The sequence below is a fragment of the Watersipora subatra genome, chromosome 4 (assembly GCF_963576615.1).
Source record: "Watersipora subatra chromosome 4, tzWatSuba1.1, whole genome shotgun sequence".
Lineage (NCBI taxonomy): Eukaryota > Metazoa > Bryozoa > Gymnolaemata > Cheilostomatida > Watersiporidae > Watersipora > Watersipora subatra.
The window spans coordinates 47338424-47364809 of record NC_088711.1 but is presented as its reverse complement, the minus strand read 5'-3'; the positions used below and the strand labels follow the sequence as shown (position 1 = coordinate 47364809).

Here is a 26386-nt window from a genome sequence, read left to right as displayed (position 1 = left end):
TATATCAAAGTGTTGTAACTTGCTGGTTTTGTAACTCATTATGGAACATAGAAGACCTTTGCAAAAGTGCTATGTTATATACTAATATTTCGACTAGTAACTCTAACTGTACTAGTCATCATCATTTGGATTGATGACTAGTAGTCACTCACTAGTCAAAATATTAGCTTAGAGTATATATATACATGTATAAATACAAAAAAGAAATATGCTTCTAATTAAACTTGTTATTTATTTGATACGAACCTTTCTGTAAGTGGAGTAGGCTCTGATCACCATAGCCAGAGTTTCTGCATTATGCACATATTTACCATCTAGAAACATGTCAATTCAAATACATTATTTGTTGACAATATTACCTTTTGAAGCTAAGACATAAGATAAGTATTTGTTTCAAACACAATATTCTTTCAAAAAATCTTAAAAGGCTAGTAACTTTTTAGCTTAAAACATTATTTCAGGTAATAGAATTTGTTTACCTATCTTCTCTTTAGGTTGAACAAAGGGAATGATAGCAGGCCACCAAAATGGCCTACACTCCTCCATTCCCCAGATGCTCCTAGCTTTCTCTGTAAAGTAAACAGAAAAAAAATACTACCATCTTAATGAAAGGCCGGAGCTTTACAAATTGATCTCCTTGCATAATTATATATGTCTATGTATTGATGGTAATGTATCTATTGTTATGAAATAATTAGAAAATAAAATAATAATTATATTCAATATATAGAAAGGAGACATAATGGATTGTAAAATATAACAATGTGGCTGTACTTGGATTTACTGCCTGGCTGACCAAACGCCTCTTTGTGTCCAGGGATAAAACATCAACCTCGTGATCAGAATATATGTGTGGATGCTGCTCGGCTCTGCCCGCTCCATCATCACCACAGGTTAAAACAGCTGATGCAGGTTCTGACAGAACCTGCATCAGCATATCACTTTGCTTGAGAAACTCCTCACTGCCTGTAAAACAGTACAAAAAAATTAGCTTATACAAATATTAGAGTGGTATTTTGAAGGATTCGTAATTGGCCAAACACAATGTAAACTAGATATAATTGGCTTCCGGATTAATTCCTAGAAAAAAATAAAATGATTGCTGATAAAGAAAAATTTAATTGACAAGAAAATCATGCGAAATTTAAAACGACATTCCTTCGCAACAAAATTGAGAGCGATGAGAAAGAAAATATGGCAACACCAAGGATCGAACTCCAAACTTTTAACTTCAGTGGCAAACCATTTAGCCAGGGTCCGGCTCTCTGGAGCCAGACCCTGGCTAAAACCCATTACCAATTGCCAGAATTGGCCCAAAATAAATGTAATTGGATTATTTTCAAATCAAATCACGATTTGATTGATTTGGCGAGTTGATTTGGATGTAAAACACCATCGGCTTGATTTGATTTGTGAATAAATCAATGATTAATCAAAGATTTTAAAATGGTTTGATATTTTGTCCAAATGATGTTTCATACAAACTATATTTTTTAAGCTGCTAATAGCAAGCAAGCATGGCAGACTTAGGTTATTATTACTCAACAAGTGGACTAAAACTCAGGTCTTGACACAGTTTGCAGTTTTATTATATAAAAAAACCAATCATGCCAAAATGCTACGTTTGGAGTTAGATCCCTGACCTTGGAAACCTATTTTGAAAAAAAAACTCTCGATGGCACAGCATAGGCCACAACAAACTGTAGAGAATTAAAAAGATCCTATTGTTTTATAAAATACGGTGCTCGCAACTTCAATGGTTCTTCAGATGAAGATGATTAAAAGGATACAGTTTTTGCTGTCGATGCTGCCGCGTGTAGCCCATATGTGTGCAATGCTAGTAGTTTCAAGCTCTTTGCTCTGGCGGGTCCTGTGATCACTGAGACGAACGTTTTATGAAATAAAAATAAAAGCAGTTTTGTTGCTTTGTATCTGCCTAACCACTTAGCTACAATGTTTTATTTCTGTCAGTATTCTTTCTAAGTAGTTAGGCAGATATAAAACAACAAAAATGCTTGAAGTACCAAGACTGTTTCTCAAAAAGTAACCGTAGTTTAATAAGAAAATAGCCTTGAATAATTTTCGGCATAGATAAACTCTTACCAGACATCGTAATTTGGCCGCCTATTCTGACAATAGCTAGACAAGGCAAGTTCCTCCCTAGCACCTGAAACTATAATATTATAGTTTCAGGTGCTAGGGAGGAACTTGGCTTGCCTTATTGCTATTTAGCAATAAGATCAAGAAATGTATTTTACTTTTCAACTCTCTACAGAGGAGAAATGAACAGTTACAATAACATTTACATGCATATGAAAAAGATTACCTGTTACTAAACTGTACAGCAAATTTATCATACATAGTTGTCGTTGAAATCGTAATGGCGTAGCCTATAGGGGCTAGGCCTGCAACAATTTTTTTGACAAACCGATCTGATTCGATACGATTCAATTCGATATTTGTCCACTAGAAATAGAGAATCGAATTAACAAACCTCAATAACACAACTGTTTTTGTATAGTTATTGAAAAGATGGACTATATATTTTAGGTTATCTACAACAAACTGCCACGTATGACATACATAATGCAATATTTGTTATAAAATCGAATCGGTTTTTGAATCGAATCGATAAAATTTTCTCTTTATTGAATCAGATCGAATCGTTTTCAAATTTGGTGAATCGTTGCAGCCCTAATAGGGGCCTATAAAATCTGAAACAGAAATACATGTATAATACGTATCCGTTAGATGGGACCGATGGTGTAACGAATAGCCCACCAGGGCGAAATACTGTGAAATACCACTGACAGTTCTAATCTTCTGCTGCCCATGGAAAAGCTGGAAATATAATTTCATTTTGCCATTTTATACAGCAAAAAGCCGTTATGCGGCTTGCCATATTTTTGTAATATGATTAATGATTGATGATCAATGGTGCACAAAATGAACCTTTCTATTATTATTATTACCTGTGCAGTTCTCAATGAATATGAACCATTTTCTAGGAGACCGTTGCTGCAAGTGGTGTGCTCCGCAGTGAAAATCGTCATTGGAAAACCACATAGTTACAAAAAACTTACACTAATCGCTTTATTAAATTCGTTTTTTTCCCTTTAACGATGTAAAGACCAAATGTTAGACCGCTACTATCCTGTTTCCACTGCACATACCGTAGCCTCCGAAAACTATCATCATTTTTTGGGCAGAATCCCAAATTGGGGCGAATATTCCGGAGACCATTCCGGAATGGTGGAAACAAGTCTATATAGCATTCTGGTTTATGCTCCCAACTGGGCATGTTCCGGCCTGTGAGAAACATAGTCCTAGAAAGGTCAAGATAATTGCATTTCCATACGTACCCGCTCTAAAACAGCTTTCAATGTTCATTTTTCTTTCTTTGACTGCTTCTTCTACCATGAAAAAAAAGAAATATATAATTGTAAGATTTCCATTTATTCGAATCTGCTACTGTGAAAAGTGTTATATCAAAAGACCTATATTTTGACCAGCAGGGTGTTGGTCAAAATATTAGTCTTTTAATATAATAACCTCGTGAGTATAAATATACATCACAAACTAGCAATACTTCCAGTTATATTCATATTTATTTGTAATAAAAAAAGAAGACTAATAGTGAAGTCAATATAAACTACTGTTAACATACCTGGGTGTCAATAGATGCAGAAGAGACAGCCAATCTCTTGCAGTATCTATTTCCGGTAGCCATATTTCTGTTAAAAAAGTTTGCCATGGTTAACGATGAACACAAATCCAGCACTGGATAGATTTTTGATGTTTTATATAAACAGCATATAGCCAAGGACTCACCAACCAGAAAAGTATCAAACATATGCCAAGATTGTGATGAGTATAATCTCCATATATAGAGGATTTAAACAACAAAACAGAACCAAACAAGTGCTACACTCCTGAGAAATATAAACTGCACATAGCCAAGGACTTTACAACCAGAAAGTAACAAGTCTGTGCTAAGATCCTGCTGAGTATAAGTGCCATATGGAGAAGGATTTAAACACTAAAACAGAACCAAATAAGTCCTAAAATTCTGACCGATATAAACTGCACATAGCCAAGGACTCACCAACCAGAAAAATACTAAATATGTCCCAAGATCCTGATGAGTACAATCGCTATATAGAGAAGGATTTAACCAACAAAGCAGAACCAAGTAAGTACTAAATTCCTGAGAAATATAAACTGCATATAGCCAAGGATCATACAACCAGAAAAGTACCAAATATGTCCCAAGATCCTGATGAGTATAAGCGCCATATGGAGAAGGATTTAAACACTAAAACAGAACCAAATAAGTCCTAAAATTCTGACCGATATAAACTGCACATAGCCAAGGACTCACCAACCAGAAATGTACTAAACATGTCCCAAGATCCTGATGAGTATAAGCTTTATATAGAAAAAGATTTAAACAATAAAACATAACCAAACAAGTGCTAAACTGCTGAGAAATATAAACTACACATAGCCAAGGACTCACCAACCAGAAAAGTACCAAATATATGCTAAGATCCTTATGAGTATAAGCGCCACATAAAAAAGGATTTAAACAATAAAACAAAACCAAATAAGTGCTAAAATCCTAAAAAAACATAAACTCCACATAGTCAAGGACTCTGCCAACCAGAAAAGTACCAAATGTGGGCTAAGATCCTGATGAATATAAGCGCTATATAGAGAAGGATTTAAACACTAAAACAGAACCAAATAAGTGCTAAACTCCTGAGATAAGAGTATAAGCTCCATATCGAGAAAAAGTTAAACACTCAAACGTAGGCCTAACAACCCGAGAACAAAACTGATGTGATAACATAACAACAGGCCTACGGCCCTTATGATGCGATGAAGGTAACAGCCAGCCACTGACACCCAAGCGCAACTATTAATTTGGGAGCCCTAATTACTACTAGTTGTTGTGCTTAGTTGACTGTGGTACCAACAACTGCTGTCCGACAGCTGCTTGGACCAAGGGAGTGGATCCTGAGTGCCTAGCTACATAGTAGGCCTACCTTGTTAGTTACTAGACCATTATTATGCTATAACCACGGGCATCCAGCAGTTATCCCTGGCAGGAGAGGGAGTAACTATCGGGTGCCCGTGTCTAGAAGAATATCCATCCATTTCAAGAACTGCTGAATACCAAAATAGCGGGAATATCCTGGCAATATTATAATGTTAAACCGATAATAAAATTCTAAGTCTAAAAACATATATTTTTCAAAATGTTTCCAATTGCATGACTCATGTCATATATAGCCATATAGTAGAACAATTTTATCATCAAACAATTTATTAATTGGCAGCCGGAACGCCCTTGGTCGGACTGACAAGCATACCTCGACCGTGGGCGTTTCGGCTGCCAACTAATAACCCTCTGTGTTAATTGGCTGAGTGGAAACTTATCAAAAGCAAGGAATCACAAGTGTGGAAAATCACAGTGATGAAAGAAGAGATAAAGAATTAATAAAAAAAACTGCTCGAAATCCGTGCATGCACAAAATGCAAATGAATACTTTTACTTTGAGTCGCTGTACTTATGTTGCTAGACAACAGGTAGTAAGCAATTTTCGTTTTGGGTAAAAAGTACTGTTTTTGAGAAAAAAATCAGTAAAATATTTAGTTTTACTTTTCTTAATCAAATCACATCTTAATTATAGATTTAATACTTTGTTCATTAAGAGATCGAATTGATTTTATTATTATACTAGAGCTATATATATAATTCGAAACCGTGTACATCAAGATAACTCTAGAAGGATCTTACCAAAGATCTAGGACGAAAATGGTTACTTCATATAACTCATATATGGCATTATATATGTATTTATAAAATATTATTAAATTTTTTCCAGTGACAAAGCTGTAGCTTTGCACAACACTACGATTAATTCAGAAATACATTATATTAGAAATATGTATATAAATTTAAATATATTATATTATTTAAAAATATTATTTAAATATATACCGACTATTTATATTTTTCTCACGTGACACAAGCAACGCGCTGTTGTAGCAAAGCTTCCAACCCTGATGCTGCCCTAGCTTGGCAGGTCTTTTCCTGCTGCCCTGTCATCAATTCCATCACTGAAGCAGTCCTTATCTCCGCAGTCTGACGCGCTGATCTGTCATAGCTTCCAATACTGATGTATTCCTAGCTTGGCAGTTTATCACGCTTTTGTATTAGCATTACAATATCCGCGATGCCAATTTTAGCATGATTGCTGTTTTTTTGTAAACTTGTAAACTTTCTTACCCTGACAGAATGATTATAAAGAAACAGTTTACTTTAGAACTTAAACTAGATAAGTTTTCGGAGAAAGTTTACATCGATTAGCTAAAGATCAAAAAAGTGCGTGCACCTGAATAATCTTAAGCTATTTGGTGATGTCCTTGGAGACGGGACAAGAACGCCCGTTGATTGTGTTGCTTGAAGAAAAGTTGAAGGATTTTGTGCTTTTCACAAAGTAGCATAGTTGATCCGTTGATGCGAAGAACTTGCTTAATGATTGGTAGCGGGTCGCGGTGTCACCTTCCGATAGTGCTTAGTGATTTCCTGTTTGATAGAGACTCGGGCTGAAAGATTAAGGAAGTTTGAGAAAAAAATAATGCGAATATTTGTTTGTTTGTTTGTGAATATTATTTATTGAGGTTTTCATGAGAAAATAGTGTTCTGTTGACCTCATAATTAAAAATTAAAGCTATTATAATGTGGTATAATATGATAATTGAGAATAAAATTGATAGTGGCTACAATAATATGATTTCTATAAGAGGATAATAAGATCGTTGATTGAGCTGAGTATATATATAGTGTATATATATATGTGTTATATAAACGTGCGTACTCACATGTGGTTGAAGCAAAGAAGGAAGCTCTCTCAATCTCCCGACTCCTTTATACTCCCGTAACCTCTCGTACTTTCTGTAACCTCTCGTACTTCCCGTAACCTCTCGTAACTACCTGTAACTACCATGACCTCGGGCATTAGCGTAGCCCGCGGCCCACCAGCTCGATTATACAACATGCCCTTTTTCTTTTCTTTTTTGTATGGGCCACTAACCTTCCTGAAATACATTGGAACTCATTCAACGACTCACCTTGCTGGTGAAGTTTACCTTACGCTTTAACCCAGGTCTTCCTCCATCGACACCTCCTGCGTACCATCACTCTCGAACAACCCGGGGCTGCTGTCGTACTTGGCCGCACTACTCTCCTGATCTCCTCCACCTCCTTCACCACCTCCGTGACCTCCGTCACCACCACCGTGACCACTGCCACTACCAACACTACTTCCACCAACCCTGACTAGCCCGGAGTCTTTTGGTTGGGTCAGTAATGACTCCTCAACCTCATCTCCGTCTCTTCCATCTTTACCTCGCTCTCCCAAGTAAGAGGCAGGCTCGACAGGCTTCCTGTGGGAGGTCTCCACCTGGGCCGTAACCGGCTGCACAGGGGATGGCACCACAGAGCTGGGAGTTGGCATAGGCCCAGACCTATCTAGCTCGACCTCACCTGCAACCAGTGCAGGTCTGCTACCAGCAATTCTCCTCTGAACCTCGGCTAACTCCTGCACCACTGCCCTGAATGCCTTGACATTTTCCATCTCCATGACTGCTGCCTCCCGTCTGGCTTTCAGCTTAGCCAATTTCTCCTTCGACTTCCTCCGCACCTCCCTTTCCTCTCTTTCAATCTCTGCTACCTTTTTCTCATGACCTTCTCTGTCTAACATTCCATTGCTGGATACCTCGGCTAAAAAAGAGCAAACCTTTTCCATTACAGACACTGGTTCAGCTACTTTCTCAGCACCTTCCCTTACCTCATCGTGACTCTGTTCTCTATCACACCCCATAGACACTTGCCCATCTCTGGTGCCTTGGGCTGTCCCCTGTTGGCTACCAATTTCCACGTATTCGCTACTCTTCACTCCCTTAGTTTTACAAGTCCACCAATCTTGACCTGTGTGACCTCTCTTAACTTCGCTCTCTCTGTCAGACTTATTTGTCAGGTTTTGCAACTCGACGTCATCTGAAACATAACTTGACCCAGCAATAATGGTTCTTGACGGAAACAGCTTAACCGGCTTAATACTTCTACACTCCTTAACAGCCTCAAACTTACTTTCGCATAACGCATTTACAACAGCAAATAATTTAAGCTGCCTTAACTCAGTTATGCCCAAGAAGTCAGTTCTCAATCCTTTCACCACATATACCTCTGTCTCCATAACTCTATATTTACTTTCCAACTGAACACCTGCTTTATCGACTACTCTTAGCTTACGACCATCTACTTCCCGCCAAAACAGTAGATGGCTCCTCTAGCCGTAGGTTCAGCCTTTCGGCCGTCCCCTCGGTTACAGTCGACACCTCTGCCCCAGTATCAAACGTATATTCAACGTTCTTCCCATTGACCTTCAAAACCTGTACAATTCTCCTTTCTAGTCAACTGTCATCCTCATACTTATCCCTAGAACCAGAGAACCTAACACTTCTGCCCTTACCACTATCTTGGTACCTCTCCTTATACTTCTCCCCCTCAAACCTATCCATACTGTTGTCCCTGTACCTGCCAAATTTGTCTATAATCTCGCGGGAGCTTTCTCGGCCCCTGTACCTCTCCCTACTACTGTCCCTGCTACCATATCGCTCGTAGCTATTATCTCGGCTACCTCCTGACCTCCTGCTACTACCTCGCCTGTCATAACCTACTTCTCTCCTATCCCTACAATAACGGGATACATGTCCTCGCTGTCCACAACAAAAACATTTAATGGAGGGACAACTCCTCATCTCATGCCCACTACGTTTACAATTGTAGCATACTCTACCTCAACTGCCTTCTCTACTGCTTGCTCTAGATCTAGAGACATGCCTCTCCCTGCTATTGTCTCTATACTTTCTACTGTCACCGTCCTTGTTATACTCCCTGCCTCTTGTCCCATATCTACTAGCACCTTGCTCTTCACTACCTTAATACTCTCTACTACTCCTAGGGCTCCCCCTAGGGGAAGATCTACCTGCTGAATCATAACTTCTGTCTCTATCATTACTCCAGTACTGCGCTCGGCTATCAAACTCTGATACCTTTGCTACTTCTCTCTTAACCTCACTCTTTAACTCGGTACTTCTACCCTCATTTCTCAAAAATCTATCAGAGCTGTTGGCCATTTCACGAGCCCTCAACGCCTCCTGCAATAACGCCCAAGTAAGATTGGCATTCTTCATTAACTCTCTGCTTACTTCTCTATCTCTTAACCCGTTAACCGCCACAATAAGGGCAAACCTTACCCTATCATTATTGTTAGTCACCTCTGCATATCTGCTCAAACTCTCTACCCGTTGTAAAAACTCTCTATCACTTTCCCTAAGTGTCTGCCTAGCCGTAAGGAACTTATGCCCTTTTACGAACATACTCTCCTGTCTACCATAATAATCCTGTAAAACCTCCACTGCCCCTTCATAAGTAGAATTTACGCCATCTACGTCAAACCCTGCACCTCTCAATACTTCTCTACCACTGTGCCCAATAGCTCTCAATAGTGGCACTAACCTAGCTCTACCTCTCATAATAGGCACTCTGTTGCCATCTTCATCATTTACATAACCTCTCCTCTCGACAGCACTCTCTATACATAAATTCATCTCCTCTATAAATCTCTCCCACGACCCATCGCCGTGCTCACCGAACACCAGCTTCGGAAGACCACTCTCCATCTCTACCCGATACAATATCTCCCTCTCCACAAATTCACTCTACCCCTCTCGTATAAAATTAGTGTAACTCCCACCTCCGAATATGTAATAAATAATTACGCCTCACCAACACCGCTACTTCACCTCACAACACTACCCTACCTCACGTTACCTCCCCTGCACGCCAGTGAAAGGGTCTATTCAACCGTTTACTTACCCCGCAACCAGAAAAATTATCGCTAATGATAACGCAAAAGGAAAAAAAAAAATCAGAGCTTCGTCAACTGCGCCATGTTATATAAACGTGCGTACTCACATGTGGTTGAAGCAAAGAAGAAAGCTCTCTCAATCTCCCGACTCCTTTATACTCCCGTAACCTCTCGTACTTCCTGTAACCTCTCGTACTTCCCGTAACCTCTCGTAACTACCTGTAACTACCATGACCTCGGGCATTAGCGTAGCCCGCGGCCCACCAGCTCGATTATACAACAATATGCAAGCTGAGTTGATTGAGTATTTAGATTCCAAGTTAGTAATTATTAGTATGGTCATTTTTAAAAAAAAATTTTAACGCGGGTGACACAATACTCTACTATTCTTATGTCAGCTATGGTTGTAAAGTGACAACCGATGGTTTTTAATAATTTTAATTCAATGTTGTTAATATACCAGTGTTAGTAAATAAAATATAGAATGGTCAGTAGTCACAGTATGGCCAGTTAATCAATATCAAATGACAGCTCATTTGTTGACTTCATAGCGATTTTATCGAGTTTTAATAGTATGTGAGCAAACTAATGTTAGGGAATATGCTTTCTAGAGAGTACTTTTATAATTTCTTTTTAGGGATACGCTGTATCTCTTCTAACCCCTTATTTTGAAAACGGCTTGCTGTGGTATCTTGTGGGAAACATGTTGTTAAATATTACAAATAATATAATGAAATATATATATATATATATATACACGTATAGAAGTTGTCTTTCAACTGACTTCTTTTATTTAAAGGAAATCCATATTACCCCTGTTCTAAAGGGGGAAATATTACCGTTTTACACAGGGAATCGCTGAACTCAGAGAAGCCGGTCATCGTGTCTCTTTTAGACATACGTTCAAAAAATTTGCATACACTTGCTTTGAGCTGAATTTTTTACACTTTTCGAAGCTTAGAACTAGTGCTAAAATAAATATTGACTGAAGGATTTTTATATTAGTCTAAACTAACAAAGAAGTTTAATTTTTAATCATAGTTAAAAAGTTAATTATTCAAAAAACGGATTTTACCAATTACCAGTGTTTGATATACAATTTTGAAGTTTACTTTAAAGCTCTAGAAAAGAAAAACTTCTAATATATGTGAATCACCAATGAATCAAAAATTGGAGAAGTAAAATAGTGGTGGAGAAGTAAAATTAAGTAACTTTAGCTACTTTTTGAAGAAGGTTTTTAGAAGGTGAAAGTTAGTGTTTCGGTAATATGTCATCAATTGGAGGCGTGGTATTTCCACAGGCACGTCTTACCAGCTATGACGTCATTGTTTAAATTTTTCTAATTTTAAATTCAGGTAATAGCCACACCGACTGCCAAATTTGTACTCCGGGGAAAATTTTGTTGAATTCGTATTATGGAAAAATATTCGTATAATGAGGTTAAACATTATCATAATGCATTTCATAAAGTTTTTGAAAAATCGCATATCAGCAGAATTGTATCCAGAGGTGCACTGTATGCTCTTCCATAAAAATGTGCTCTCAAAAAGCGAAACTAAGGTCAACGTAAGATGCAAATACGTTTTTTACAGGCTCAACACAAACATATGATTGTTTCCTTTCGATTAAGCGAACACACGATAGGCTAATTATACAACTATTCCCTACTTATAAACGTTTTGGACTAAGCCTGCAAAAGCTGCTCCATTTGCGCCACCTTTCGTTGTGACAGATGTGTAATGCTCGAAGCGTTGCAGTTTTAAACTCGACTGATATGCGAGATAAGCTTTTTGTGTTTTGTTTGGCATTGTAGCATACAACAAATCGCTTCTAAAAGCTTTCACTACAGAAGCCTATGCATCAAACGAACGTACTATCATGCTAGTCATGGAATTTTAAAGCTTTTTCAGCTCGGAGCCATCAGACGCTCTCATTTTAAATCTATTTAGCACTCATCAACCGTTTAATCATAGGCTCATTGTATACAGAACCGAGAAGGTATGTTTACACAAAGGCTTTTATCTCAAACATTAATCTGAAACGATGTTGGTTTGTATTCACTGTCATTATCGATTCATGAAATTCTGTTTTTATTTTACTCGCAGTGATATAGCCTGTTAGTCTTCCTTATTTTCTTAGTTTTTACAAGAATTGCATCAGACAAAATAAAGTGAACCCACACTACTTATTAAAAATATGTTCGTTGACGCTTTTGAAACTCAGCTCAAGTTGACTGCTACATATATAGTTGAAATTACTATGACATTATTCCGCATTGTTTCCTTGCTTTAATGTTGACAATCGTTTGTAAATATTGCGGTGATCACTCAGGAATTTTATACTGTGGTGGCTTATGGTTATGGTTGTTACAGGCACCTATGGGACAGAAAGAAGCTTAGAGGGCAAATGTCGATCATTGTAAATACGATAGAAAGTGATACCAACCAAATCTGGCTAACTTATGTAGCAGATATGAGAACTGACTAAGTAGAACCAGTTCTTGCGGAGTTTAGATGTTCTCTTTAGAGAGATACATACTTATCGCAGGTATATTTTACAAACGTTAGTTCTGATAGTTGTCAAAGTAATTAAAACAACATATTGTTTATCAATACTACTATTTTCCAATATTAAGTTAGCATTCCAATCTTGCTCAAAGTTGTATTAAAGTGTGTCTACTTATATCAGTTGTAGCATTGAAAGATTCCGTCTTTCTTTTCACTTACTTATATACTGCTCAATACTACCCAATACTGCCTAATACTAACTAATCCACTGACTTTATTCACTGTCCGACCACCTGCAACTATGTTTACATCAGATGCCAATATAGCCTGAGACCCACCAATATCCCTTTGAGGCCCGAGGACAACTTAGTTGTGCTGCAATGATGAAACTTGGTGTATGCAGTGTCTAAGTAGCACTTAGAACAAATATTTTGTCAATTTTGTTTTATTTATTTTATTTGAAACATTATAAAACGTCCCTCCCAGGGGACGCTGGACTTAGGTATCTGCAAAATTTTGACATGTACTTGATAATAAAATAGGTTGAGCAAGTAATCATGACAATTGTATTTTGTACAATAGTACTGGCACTCTACTATAAAGCATGCACACAGCTTATAAGACTAGGAGTGAAACTCCTGCAAAGTCCAAGTGCCATTTAATTATGAAAGTCCAGAAAACAGTTTCTGTCCGGCACCGTGCAGAGGAAAACATCACAGTGCACACATTTCACACTTGTTTTGAATTTGCAACCTTCTCTTCGGCAACGTGCACTGTTTTTTAATCTCATTGCCATAGGTAAATGTTTTGCACCTTTTTCTCGACTTTTTTGTGTTGGAAGAGGTACGACTTTATGGTATTGACGTGGAGTGTCATCAGGATCATCACTAGAGCTGCTGGAATCCCAAGCATCATCAATAAGTTGCTCTCCTAGCAAAAAATGGTAGTCATACAGCTGCATTATTTTGGAACCTGTGTTGTTCCTTCTGTATTCTAGCCAACAGTTGTTCACAGCTACATCTGTAAGATGCATAATAACTCGGATCGGCCACCGCTTTGATCGTGCCGTAAACCGATGGTATGAAACCATCTGATCACATAAGCCTACTCCTCCCATTGATTTATTGTATTCTCGAACGGCAGCTGGTCGAGGCACAGTAAGAAATGACTTAGTCTTTTTGCACCATCTCCGGCACTCATCTTTTGGTTCTAAGCCATGTAAAGAAGAAGCCATAAGAATGCTCTTGTTGTCAAACCACTTTATGATGCTGATCTGCTCGTCTTTCTGGTTTGCAGAGACAAATTGCTCCATGGCTCCTCTATCTTTCTTCTTCATGACTTTATCTGCTGAGAACGTTACTGGAACATTCTTGAGGCTAATAGTCCCTGTTAGGGATATGTCCTTTTTGGCCAAGTGATCTATCAAAGGTATGGTAGTAAAGAATCTGTCACAGAATACATGACTTCCTTGCACCACATCTTTAGTGAGCCGCAGGACCGCTCCTACTCCTCGCCCACCCGAACCACCGTCAAGCTTGTAATTTTTAAATGTATTTTCACCCTGATATATTTCGAAGTCTAGTACTATGCCACTAGGAATTGCTAGCACAAAGTTTTTGAGGCCTGTTGGGGACGGCTTTCGCAGCACGTATTGCCTAGCTGGACATCTTTCGGTGAAAGATATCATCTGCTCATCAATGCTCACTTGGTCTCTCCTAGCTACCTGTGTGCAAGCAGTTCTTATCTGTTCAACAAAGGGACGGACTTTCCAAAGTCTATCTGCTTTTTTTTCGTGCTCATTTACCGAGAAGTTGTCAACTACTTTAAGATTATTTCTGATTTTAAAAAACCGTGTTCGAGACATTGAATTTGCTATAATTGGTACCCTCGTCTTCTTAGACCAATACATTCGCAGTCTCTTCATGTTGATGCAACCCATTATGAGGCTCATCCCAAAGAATTTCTTAATCTCTGCCATCGTTGTACAAATACTTTTTCCATGGTTCTGGGCATGATACTGGTTGGTCAGATCAGCTATTGTTTTGAATGTGTCATCATTCAGGTATGCTTTGAATGATTCCAGTGATGTCTTATCAAGCACTGGTGGGTCAGAGAGCGCAGGATGTTGGGAGAACCTGCTGGAAAACGTGTCACTTTCCTTGAAATTATAGCTTCTTTTTTTGCTGGCATCCTTTTTTTAGTAGGAGGTTGTGGTTCGGCAACATCATCATCTGTGTCAGCATCATAATCTTCATCACTGGTGTTTTGAGAAGCTACATCTTGTTCTGGGTTGTACTCATCTTCGCTTGACAAGTATTCAAGATCAGACTCATCCAGTTGGGCTAATAGATTATTATCACCATCCCCATTTAGGGACAAATACCGCTTTTTTGATGAATTTCCTACAAAAACTAGTTTTATTGTCATAAAAACTTGGACAAATGCACACATGAGCATTGTTGACAAGTCAGCAAAATAAACTGTGACTGATAAATACTTCAACTTTACATTTCTAAAATGTATGCTAAAAATTGTTTGTAAGCATTAAGCTCCAGTGTCCCCTGCAGAGGACATCAGATTTCAGCTTGAGCAAAATAACTTCTAATACTAGTAAATAAACTTTAAACTAGTTCAACATTTTGAAATGCATGTTAACAACAAGAATATGTAGTTTAAAATTATAGATGCACTGCTTGAACAACTATACAGATAGATTTACCTGGAAGGTTTGAAGTTTCACACTTTGAAGTGGAGGCAGCCATCTTGAATGTTTTCTACCTTTCACAAACGAGAGTGAAGCAAGTACCAACATGAGAAGACAATAAACACATTGTCTCCTGAGAAGGTCATTAGACCTTAATACCTACAAATTGCTAGGCTCAATGGTATCACTAATAAAAGAATGTCCTCTTCAGGGGACTCATGGCCTCAAAGGGATATCATAATACAACACACAGCTGCGTTTTGCAATTGAACAATTTTTTGGAAAATAAAACTAAAGCATGGCTGAAATTTGCATGAGTTAATATTTTTGTTGATTACGCATTGGTCTAGTACGAGTAAGTAAAATTTAGTAAGTGGCTCTTGGATGTTGTTATATAATGTATGCAGATGAAACAGAGACTAAGTACAGTTGATGACTACTGGACTACATGTACAAATATCTCTAGTTATCTACTTTGTAAATGTTGTTGGTACTCTAGCATAGTGTACCAGCTTATTCCAAGCGCCAAGTAACATGTATTGCGTTGGAATATTGGTGAGAGTTACGTTACGCGCAACTTTCCACCAAATTGAATGCAAATGCTAACTGTCAAACTTAATTACAGTGTATTTTTATGGAAATATTTGCTTCAACATACAAAAAATCTTACAGATAAAGTAGATTTTAAATCAGATTAGCTTCATATTTAAAGGTTTGCCTGTGTAATGTTTTAGTAAAAAACTGGCTGTAATGGCTACTGCTAGCAACAAAGGAGATGGTTCTGTTGGTGAGCTGAGTAAAGAAACAGAAGATGTAGATTTGGACAGAAGTAAGTATATATTCAGAGTCAACTTTGTGTATGTAATAGCTCTTACTATCGTAAAACTTCTATTTGAATGTCATGGCACTCTATTGTTCAACCCTTTCCCTGGAGTGGCATTTTATTAGAGGTGATGTTCAAATAGAGGCTGGCGTTGTATTTTTCAAATAGCTCGGCAGAATCTTGGGAAGTTAAATTTAACCCTCTTATGGGCGAAGCAGATGTTGCCTATATTTTGCACTCTCCTTCGAGCAGAGTATCATTAACCCTTTTGTGTGTAATAAATCTGAAATAACTTACCTCCAACTTGCCGTAGATTTCTAAATAAATATGCATTGGGAAGCTGAGAATTAGCTCTACCAGTTGATATCTACTGCTTGCAATTAACCTGCGATGATAATAAAGCCTGTGATGGAATTTTCATTTTTTAATTTCATTTTACATTTGAATTCAACTTTTTATTTTATAACTATATTTAATAATGTTGCAATAAAGCTCATTGCACTCATTGATTTGTTTGTTACAGTTCGCAGCGAAAACTGGCTTTTTATGTCCAATAGAAGAGGAATTATTAGCGTCAATCCATTGTAGCCCATTTTAGTCACAATGATGCTATCAAATAATATGCCATAAATCTGCAAATTTATAAGGTATATAATAATAATCTTCAATGCTACAAATATGCGTTCGAGAACAAATGACATAAACAAACTATATTTATAATACATTCAGAAACAAAAATGAACATTTTTGTTTCTGTTTTTATTTTGATTTTTTATTTGATTTTGCTTTGCATCGTTTACTCGGCCAGTTTTGTTCTAATACTTGCTTTAGTTTCGAACCATTTTATCTTCTGGCATTTCGATATTTTATCTTCTTCTGGCAGTTGAATACCTTCTGCAATGTCTTTTGACCTCAAATCTTCTTATGCACTGCCGAACTGGTTGATATTAGCATCCAAACAATGTTTTACCAGAGCGAATCTTTTACACTTTGCATTTCACACAAATGCAACGCCGTAAAGGTTTTGCTCAGTAAGCATAACTTTTAGCTTAAAAGTTGACTTGCAACAAGATTCACATTACAGTTATTTGATACGAAAAGATTCACCATGTCTTACTCTGTTGTGTTGTAGATGCAAAATATGTGGAAATGTGATTACAAGCTCTTAAAAGCTATAAAACGAATAGTTAATCGCAGCAACACGAGACCGCCGTAGCTTGGATTCTCTTTCCAAAACGGCTCAAATGTGACGTAGTCGTGGTTGATGGTTTTTGTTTACACTTTCATGCAACCTTATTCGTGGAAATATTTTCACAAATATACTTCACGCATTCAATAAAACCGTGTCTATTCTTCTTACGCGTCTTTGTTATCGTCATTGTAATGCTGTCACTTTTAGCAGTGACATCTTATAACTTACTGTAAAAAATTGTTTAATTTCTTAGCCTTCGGTTGAAGAAGTACATATCATTGTCTGATAATCATGACGAGCCTGTTGGTCACCTGTGATAATCGAAAAGTGCTGCAGAAATTATTTGCGAAGTATTGGGTCACATGATCAGATTACGACTTGCTGATTAGACCAAGCCGAAAAAAAACTGTAAAGTAGCGAGCATCTATATTTGATACAGGGTCTTCGGTAAAACCCGCAGTGTTTGTCATAAACTAGTGCTACGATAAGTTTTATATTGAGCTTTTTACTGGCCTTTCAATTCACATGAGAACATCACGTGACAAGACGATAACCAAATTTCATGACTACATCAGAGAAATATAGAGATTCCAATCTACGGCGGCTTTTCGTTTTTGAGCTTTTAAGAGCTTGTAATCACATTTCCACATATTTGGCACCTACAGCACAACATAGCAAGACATGGTGAATTTTTTGATACCAAATAACTGTAATGTGAGTTCTGTTGCAAGTCAACATTTAAGGTTAGTCATTCACATACCATCGCAAATGTAAATCGTTTTTCGCATACGTAAAGTATCAAAACCGTCTTAAACAAGGAACTATTATTAGCCTGTTAAGAGGTACAGTTACAAGTAACATACTTCAGTACAAACAGAAACAACGAAAGAATTAATTGTTATTGATGTAATCGAGTCATTATTAGTACCAATTTTGTAGACGCTTTTCTACTGATCACTTTCTATTATGGGCTCGTAAAGATAAATGAATGTCAAAGTAGTGGTTAAATGGAGGTGGCGTTCAATTAATGGGTAGCACTCTATTTTTCAACCCTTCTCTTATGGTGGCGGTCAAATAGGGAGCATTCAAATAAAGGTGTCATTCAATTAGAGGTTTTATGTTAATTTGCATGAGCAAATTGATTGAAAAAAATCAAATCTTTCGAAAAAATTCATAAACATAAAAATAATCAAATTTTTCTTTCATATTTCATGTTAGTTATAGACATATTATTTGTAAATAACACCTATCCTCTCTACCTTTCCTTTATTAAGACTTTCCTTTCTTCACATCATTTTCATTTTCTCCCTCTAACTACTAGACACCTTTGTAGATATTAGAGGATCAATGTAAAGAAGTTTGCTCGTGTTTTAATATGTAAATAAGAACTAAGTACCCATGTATCGATGTACAAAACGGCAATATTTTGAGAAACTTGGGAAAGTATTTCAGGTGAAAGGTCAACTGTTCAAGTTTCACATGGTGTGTATTTTTTAAGGTGATCAATCTTAAGCAGAGGTTTCACTGTTACTATTTGACAATCAAACCATAAGATGATCCTATATAAAGGCTCCCAGCAAGTATAAGTTAAGGTACTAGTCAAAGTTGGACAGAGAAATAATCTATATTTCCACATCAATAGAAACTCAGTTAGATTTTTGTTAAAAACTGAAGCATTTTGCTTAAACTTACTTTGATCTCTCAAGTGTCGTGACCAAAAGAGTGTGTATGATAAGCAACTAGGAAATGAAGAGAGCAGTTTCAATACTATGCTGGTATCAGTACAAGCTCACTAACAAATTAATTTTAATGTAATACAAAATAGAAAAGTAGACACTCTCAAACGGTTAAATGATCAAAGGTTGGGATTGTATTACTGAGTAGTTTTTATGTAAGACTCTCAAAGGTTGTTTGTTGTTTACACAGAGCTCAGTTTTGTATTCTTCAACATAAATCTGTGTTTTGGTAGGAAAATAGTCATATTTAAATAGAATAATTTGAGAACTACATGTAGTTGTATTCAATACATTTTAAATTAACAAAATGAACTAAAATATTAAATTAACAAAATGAACTAATATATTAGATTAACAAAATGAACTAATATATTAGATTAACAAGATGAACTGGAATATTAAATTCATAAAGAACTGAAGTATTAAAGTATATTTATTGGAATCAATAAGGTTAGTTAACTGAAAATGTAGCACTGGTAATTGCTGCCACAGAGTATTATGCACTGGCAGCAGAAAACCAGAGTCAAACTTAAAGGTCAAATCCCAAGTCAAACCAAGTCAAACTTCACATTACAGTTATTTGGTATCAAAAGATTCACTATGTCTTACTTTGCTGTGTTTTAGGTGCAAAATATGTGGAAATGCGATTACAAGCCTTTAAAAGCTAAAAAATGAACAGTTAATCGCAGCCACACGAGACCGCCGTAGTTTAGATTATTTTTCCAAAACGGCTCAAATGGGACGTAGTTGTACGATATGGCTTCTGTTTACACTTTCAAGCAACCTCATTCGTCGAGATATTTTCATGAATATACCTCACATATTCAATAAAACCATGTCTATTGTTCTTAGGCGTCAATCTTATCGTCATTGTAATGCTGTCACTTTCAGCACGGATATCCTATAACCTACCGTAAAAATTCGTTTAATTTGTAACCTTAGCTTGAAGGAGCACATATCATTGTCTGATAAACATGACGAGCCGGTTGGTCACCTGTGATAATCGAAAAATGCTGCAAAAATTAATCACGAATTAATCACTGGTCACATAATCAGATTACGACTAGACGATTAGACCAAGCCGAAACAAAGTTGTAAAGTAGCGAGCATCTATATTTGATACGGGATCTTCGGTAAAACCCGAAGTGTTTGTCATAAACTAGTGATATGAGAAGTTTTACATTGAGCCTTTTATTGGCCTTGCAATTCACGTGAGAACATCACATGACAAAACAATAACCAAATGTAACGTCATTTGACTACGTCAGAGAAATAAACTGATTCTAATCTCCGGCGGCTTTTCGTTTTTTAGCTTTTAAGAGCTTGTAATCACATTTCTACATATTTTGCACCCACAACACAGCAAAGTAAGACATGGGGAATCTTTTGATGCCAAATAACTGTTATGTGAATTTTGCTGCAAGTCAACCTTAAACATTTGAAATTCCCAAAGCTGCCAGATATTGTAAGTCATATTTCAAAATACATTGTTCGCATCTACATGTACTTTGCTTTCTGAAATGCACTAATTATTTGTGGATTTATTGTAGAATATGAAGTCAAATACAGACATTCTGGCAAGGATGTGCCTGAACAGGGAACGCTACTCATGGGTTTAGCAAACATGAGCGTTAAACACTTGTCAGCATACTCAGATTCACAATACAGGAGCGTTAAAGAGATTCTTGATGACATTAAACCCTATCACATAACTCACTTGCTCTGTAAAGGGGATATTCCACCACTCCGAGTCATCTGCCCACATCTGAACACACTTGCTGTGGAAAGCCTACATGATCCATCACATTGGAAAAGGTAAGAAGTTAGGTAGTTACTTCTATACAACAGAAATTGTCATACCTTTTTCTACTTTCTACTCACTATCTCAAATTTTACTAACTTTAGACAAACAGGGTGGTGGAACTGAAACAATGAGCTCCTGCATAAATGAAGTACTTAGATATCAGGGTGGTAGTTTTTGAAAGTGTATCTACACAGTTTAAATTATATTCTATGGGATAACAGATCCTCACCCTCACCTGCTAAAGTTTGCCAAAGTGAATCAATTATATATAAACAAGTCTACCCAATGATATCATCAGAAACACTAAATAATGACAAAATATTTTACTACTGCTAAACTTATTGAACCAAATCAATTGAACCACATAAGACTACTTGAGATTTGTCAATAACAAGTAGGTCACATTAACCTAATTAGGTAAGAGTGCATTACTTAGTATTTAATATAAAGAGTTCACTGACCATATGGTCCATGTCAAGGAGGCAGTACTACTAGTGGGCAGCTCCAATTAAAAAGTGGTGTCTGCTATATTTCCTTTTAGTTCCTAAAACGGTCTTTTTCACCCTACAACTTCTAGTTTGTAATCATATTTGCAAAACTGAATTTTCAGTAGCCTAATAAAATGTCAAAAAATGATACTGTATTTATTCAGATAGTATTTTTGAGCACTTATTGTTTTATATTTATTTTTTGTTTTCTTTAAAAAAAAACAAAGATAAACAAGAAAGGTTGTTTCCATGATACATTTTTCCATGTTTTTTCCACAACTTTGCTCACTTTGTGTACTACTTATAAGCTACAGATACCTTCAATAAAACACTGTTTCATTCTTATCTTTCGAACACATGTGTTTGTTCACATTCCTTTCTCATGGCAACACTTTCAACTGACGCGCACGCACACACAGTAGGTAATTAGTCCAGTCACTTCAGAGTGAATTACTGCTCAGATAACTCTTCTTGTTACGTCTTCTTTCCATTTACGTTTTCACATTTTTGATTTTAGCTTTGTATTCTAAATGTAGTTGGGGAGGGTTACCCTAGGTCACACATGACACCAGGCGAAAGCTAGGTCGTCTGTGCAGTATTGATTGGATTTACCCACATCGGTACCATAGTTTAATACTGATTTAAAAAAAAATTGTGTACAAGACACACAGAATGTAAAAAATATGATGTATTAAAGGGGGCTGCATTATTCATGAAGTATATAAAATGTCGGATTTCTTGAAAAAAAAGTCGCAGCTCACAGTAGGCGCTCCTCCAACATAAATAATACGTTCCAGGAACATTTACATTTTGGTATGCGAACAGTGAAATGCATGTAAATTGCCTAATCTGTTCAAAGAGCTTTTCAAACTCACCTCTTTCTGGCCATACAAAAAAGAGAAACTAGTCCTAACGTTTTAATTTATTGGCTCTACATTAATTGCAATATTATTGGTTTGCATCGACAACTTTTTTCCTTATCACTTTTACTCATTTAATGGTTCATGATTGCTCCAATCTTACAATAAGTTAAGAAAATTTTCAACGTCTATTTACAATGATTTGATTACTTTTTCTATTTTGCTAGTTTACTATTGTGCTATAGAAAATTAATAACAAATATTTTATATGCTTGCAATAAAGTAAAATAAAAAATATTTTATTTATAATAAGCACGGTGTTTAATTATCCGTTGTCTATCTGTCCTTAGGGGTCAAGGTTAGAATAACAGATAAATTTCAACGATACTCCAACTCGTGACGCTTAGATTGGTAGACCGACGCCGTAACACCTGCACCAATCAATTGCTTTCAAGTATTTCTGAGCAATTGCAAAACTAATTATTGTCTCTGTTTTGTTAGCACATCTGACAGTTTATCTCTGCAAACTAGAATGTCATGGATCTTGTTTACCAGTGCATATATAGTAGAGATTACGCTATACATGTATATATGTCGGTTGGTCTCACAAGTGTGGCAAGAAAAATAACTTTGAAGATTGACTCGCAACAAAATGTACATTACAGTTATTTGGTATCAGAAGATTCACCGGCTCTTACTCTGCTGTGTTGTAGGTGCAAAATATGTGGAAATGTGATTACAAGCTCTTAAAAGCTCAAAAACGAACAGTTAATCGCAGCCATCACGAAAACGCTGTAGATTGGAATCCCTTTCCGAAACGGCTCAAATGGGACGTAATTGTAATTTGGACGTACGAAAACGCCTGCTGATTAAAAGATAAAGTGTCTGGCTTTAGCCGAGCTGAGTATAACCATGATTGCTGAGCCAACTTTGTCCTTAACAGCCGAGATGGTCTCAGCTGTTCCGACTCTCGTTCCGTTAGCCGAACTGGTTATAGCCATGCCGATTGTACTCAGCCAGCCGACTGTCTAGTTTCCGGGTTCGAACACACTCGGAAGACTCAGTGATAGTGTTCCCGCTGGCCTCCACCACAAAATCACTAGTGTTATATGCTACAAAGTTTTGTTGTATTTTTCATCTTCGTAGCATGTAAACGGTTTAAAACATCGAATCTTTACTTCTTCGAAACGATTCAAACCTCCATTGCAAAGAGGGGTATTTTTGAAAACATCGTATCGACAACGAAGTACTTTGTATGTTGTGAACATCACTATTTGTATTATTACACAAATATTTGCGATCGGAGGTTGGATTTTCATCGTCTTCGTTAGTGACCTCCTTACAGCATTCCTACGCAACTCTGTTTTTAATGCACATGTTTTAAAAATGTTATCTCCGAAATAAAAAGTATTAACTTCGAATTTGAAAGAAAGGTTTCTTACACGCTTTGACATTTAACCTTAGATGCATTTTAGGAGGGTCAGCTGTGATATAAATTATGCTCCCGTTGTAGATAAACGCTCAAAAGACTAATATAGAAAATGCCGAGTTGTGCAACAATTTCTTCGTAGCACGTAAACTCGTCAGCTACAGTTAATTATGAGTTGTGCGACCACTCTTGCGTATCATGTAAATAGGTCTTCCTTATTACTACGATAAAAACCCGAGCTTCGAAGCTCAAAAATTCGTAGCATGTAACACTAGTGATTGTTTGCTCATGAAGCTGATCATGTCAATGACCAGGCTTAATGTTTGATGATTTAGTTGATTGCCCCCTCCCCAGAACATGCAGCAAGCAATCTGTGCTTTTGATTTATATATAGTTAGTATATGTACATGTATCTAATGATATATACACGCACTTGACAGTGTTCTGATACCTTGAACGCTCTAATAACTCGAACACTTTCACTCGGTCCCGTGAAGTTAGACTTATCCGAGTTTCACTGTATTTTTCAGCCAGCATAAAGTGATACAATTAAATATGCAATAAACACACGTAACTGTATGTGGTGAGACTTCCAGGTGCTCTGCTTTTCTCTGCTCAACTAGGCTTTTTATACGTATATGCTTTAAGCTCTGCCCCTTCAAACCCAGCTGGTCGTGCGTGACGGCACGCATGACTCAGCTTCAGTAATACAGTAGACATTCCTATAACGTGTACCTCCTATAACGTACATTTCAGATAACCTAGAAAAATGACTTGAAGTTTTTGCTTCCTACTACGTAAAAAATTCCATGTAACATGAAGTGCCAAGTTGGGCGAGCTTTCACATTTGATTTGAATGTTCGTTTAACTCGCCGTACTTGCGGGAGAAAACACATTGAACAAATTGAAAGAGTTAAGTCAAGTTTTTCTCTTTTGGATGGCTGAAGGGGTGCGTTTGAAAAGATCTTGGAACGTATTAGGCAACTTAGATGTATTTTACTGTTCTTATAACATAAATTTCCTATAATGTAAACGCTCCTGGAACGGATTATTTACCTTGTAGGAGCGCCTGCTGTATAAAAGATAATGTGTCTGGCTTTAGTCGAGCCGAGTATAACCTTGATTGCCAAGCCAACTTTGTCCTTAACAGCCGAGATATTCTCAGCTGTCCCGACTCTCATTCTGTCAGCTAAACTGGTTATAGCCGTGCCGATTGTACTCAGCCGACTGTCTAGTTTCGGGTTCGAACACACTCAATAAACTCAGTGATAGCGGTTGGCCTCCACCACGAAGTCCCTAGTACACGCTACAAAGTTTTGTTGTATTTTTCACCCTCGTAGCATGTGAACGGTTTAAAACGTCAAATCTTTGATTCGTCAAAACGATTCAAACCTCCATTTCAAGGCAGGGGGGGGGTATTTTTGAAAACATATCAACAACAAAGTATTTCGTACGTTGTAAACATCAATATTCGTATTATTACACAAATCTTTGTGCGATCGGAGGTTGGATTTTTAGCGTCTTCGTTAGTGACCTCCTTACAGCATCCCTACGCAGCTCTGTTTTTATGCACGTGTTTTAAAAAATATTATCCGAGAAAAAATATATTAACTCCTAGTTTGAAAGAAAAATTTCTCACACGCTTTGACATTGACATTTAACCTTACACGCAATTTGAAGTGTAAGCTGCAAGATAAATTATGCGTCCCGTTGTAGATAAAAGCGTATCAGACTAATATATAAATTGCTGAGTTATACGACAATTTCTTCGTAGCACGTAAACTTATCAGCTTCAAACAATTGAAAGTTGTGCGACCACTCCTGCCTATCATGTAAATACGTCCTCATTACTACAATCAAAACCACAACTTCGAAGCTAAAAAATTCGTAGCATGTAACACTAGTGATTGTTTGCTCATGAAGCTGATCATGTCAATGACCAGGCTTAATGTTTGATGATTTAGTTGATTGCCCCCTCCCCAGAAATTAAATGTGTATATGTCTGTTTTCATTTTTTACAAGTGAATTTTGAAGATAAGTTCATTGGTATAAAGCATCACTCAATTGCGATAAATCAAATATATAGAGATAAAGATAATTAGATTTAACCAGTTAAAGTTAGGTATAAGGAAAGACAATTCTATAGTCGCTAAATAGTGATAACATTAATCTCAAAATGATAGTTGTGTTGCTAACCTTCTATTCAACTATTAGGCCTGCATCAAATTCTTCAGAAAATATGGCTCTCAGTATGAAATGTTGAACGACCAAAAGTAAATTTTAGTTCCTGTTGTACTTGTGTCGATGTGAATTCAAGGGTGGCTAAGTGAGTGTTCTTAGAGCATTTGGTGTTCATCTTAGTCTATGTTATGAGCAAGTAGCAGTATAAAGGATATGATGAGGTATTTGTAATAGTTAATACTCTTATACTCAGTATTTCTCATGCTTACAGACTATCACAGCTTTCTCATCTTGAAGTCCTCCAGCTCAATACAAATGACTTCTCTGAGGGTTTCCCAGAAGTTATCTGTAACCTCACCAGTTTGAAATCACTTGCCATTACCAGATGTAGAATTTCACAGCTACCAGAGAGGTGAGTCATAATAATAGTTACTGTTATGTTCTATCATAGAGTAGTTATTTCCTCCATAGTAATATACAAATGAATATAACTTCTTTATTAAATTCTCCCTTGTTACTAGTTTTAAGATGCTCATCAAATCTGAAACATGTCAATGAGTGTAAGTTTGTGACTCCTAAACGAATCTCAAATGAAGCAGATTTTAGATAGAAGGATTTACAAAGCAATTATAATCTGTCCAATGAGGACCACTCATGTTAACATATTAAAATGTACATAAATTGTTTCTCATTCATCAATTACGAAGTCTTATGAACG

At 36.8% G+C, this 26386-nt stretch overlaps 1 protein-coding gene across 1 annotated transcript; it reads right to left on the bottom strand.

The window, feature by feature from the left end:
• Positions 1-13109: 13109 nt before the first annotated feature.
• LOC137393003 (piggyBac transposable element-derived protein 3-like) lies at positions 13110-14429 on the bottom strand. The gene has a single exon (XM_068079383.1). It carries the CDS (start codon positions 14427-14429, stop codon positions 13110-13112), a length of 1320 nt encoding a protein of 439 aa, XP_067935484.1.
• Between the last annotated feature and the right edge of the window lie 11957 nt (positions 14430-26386).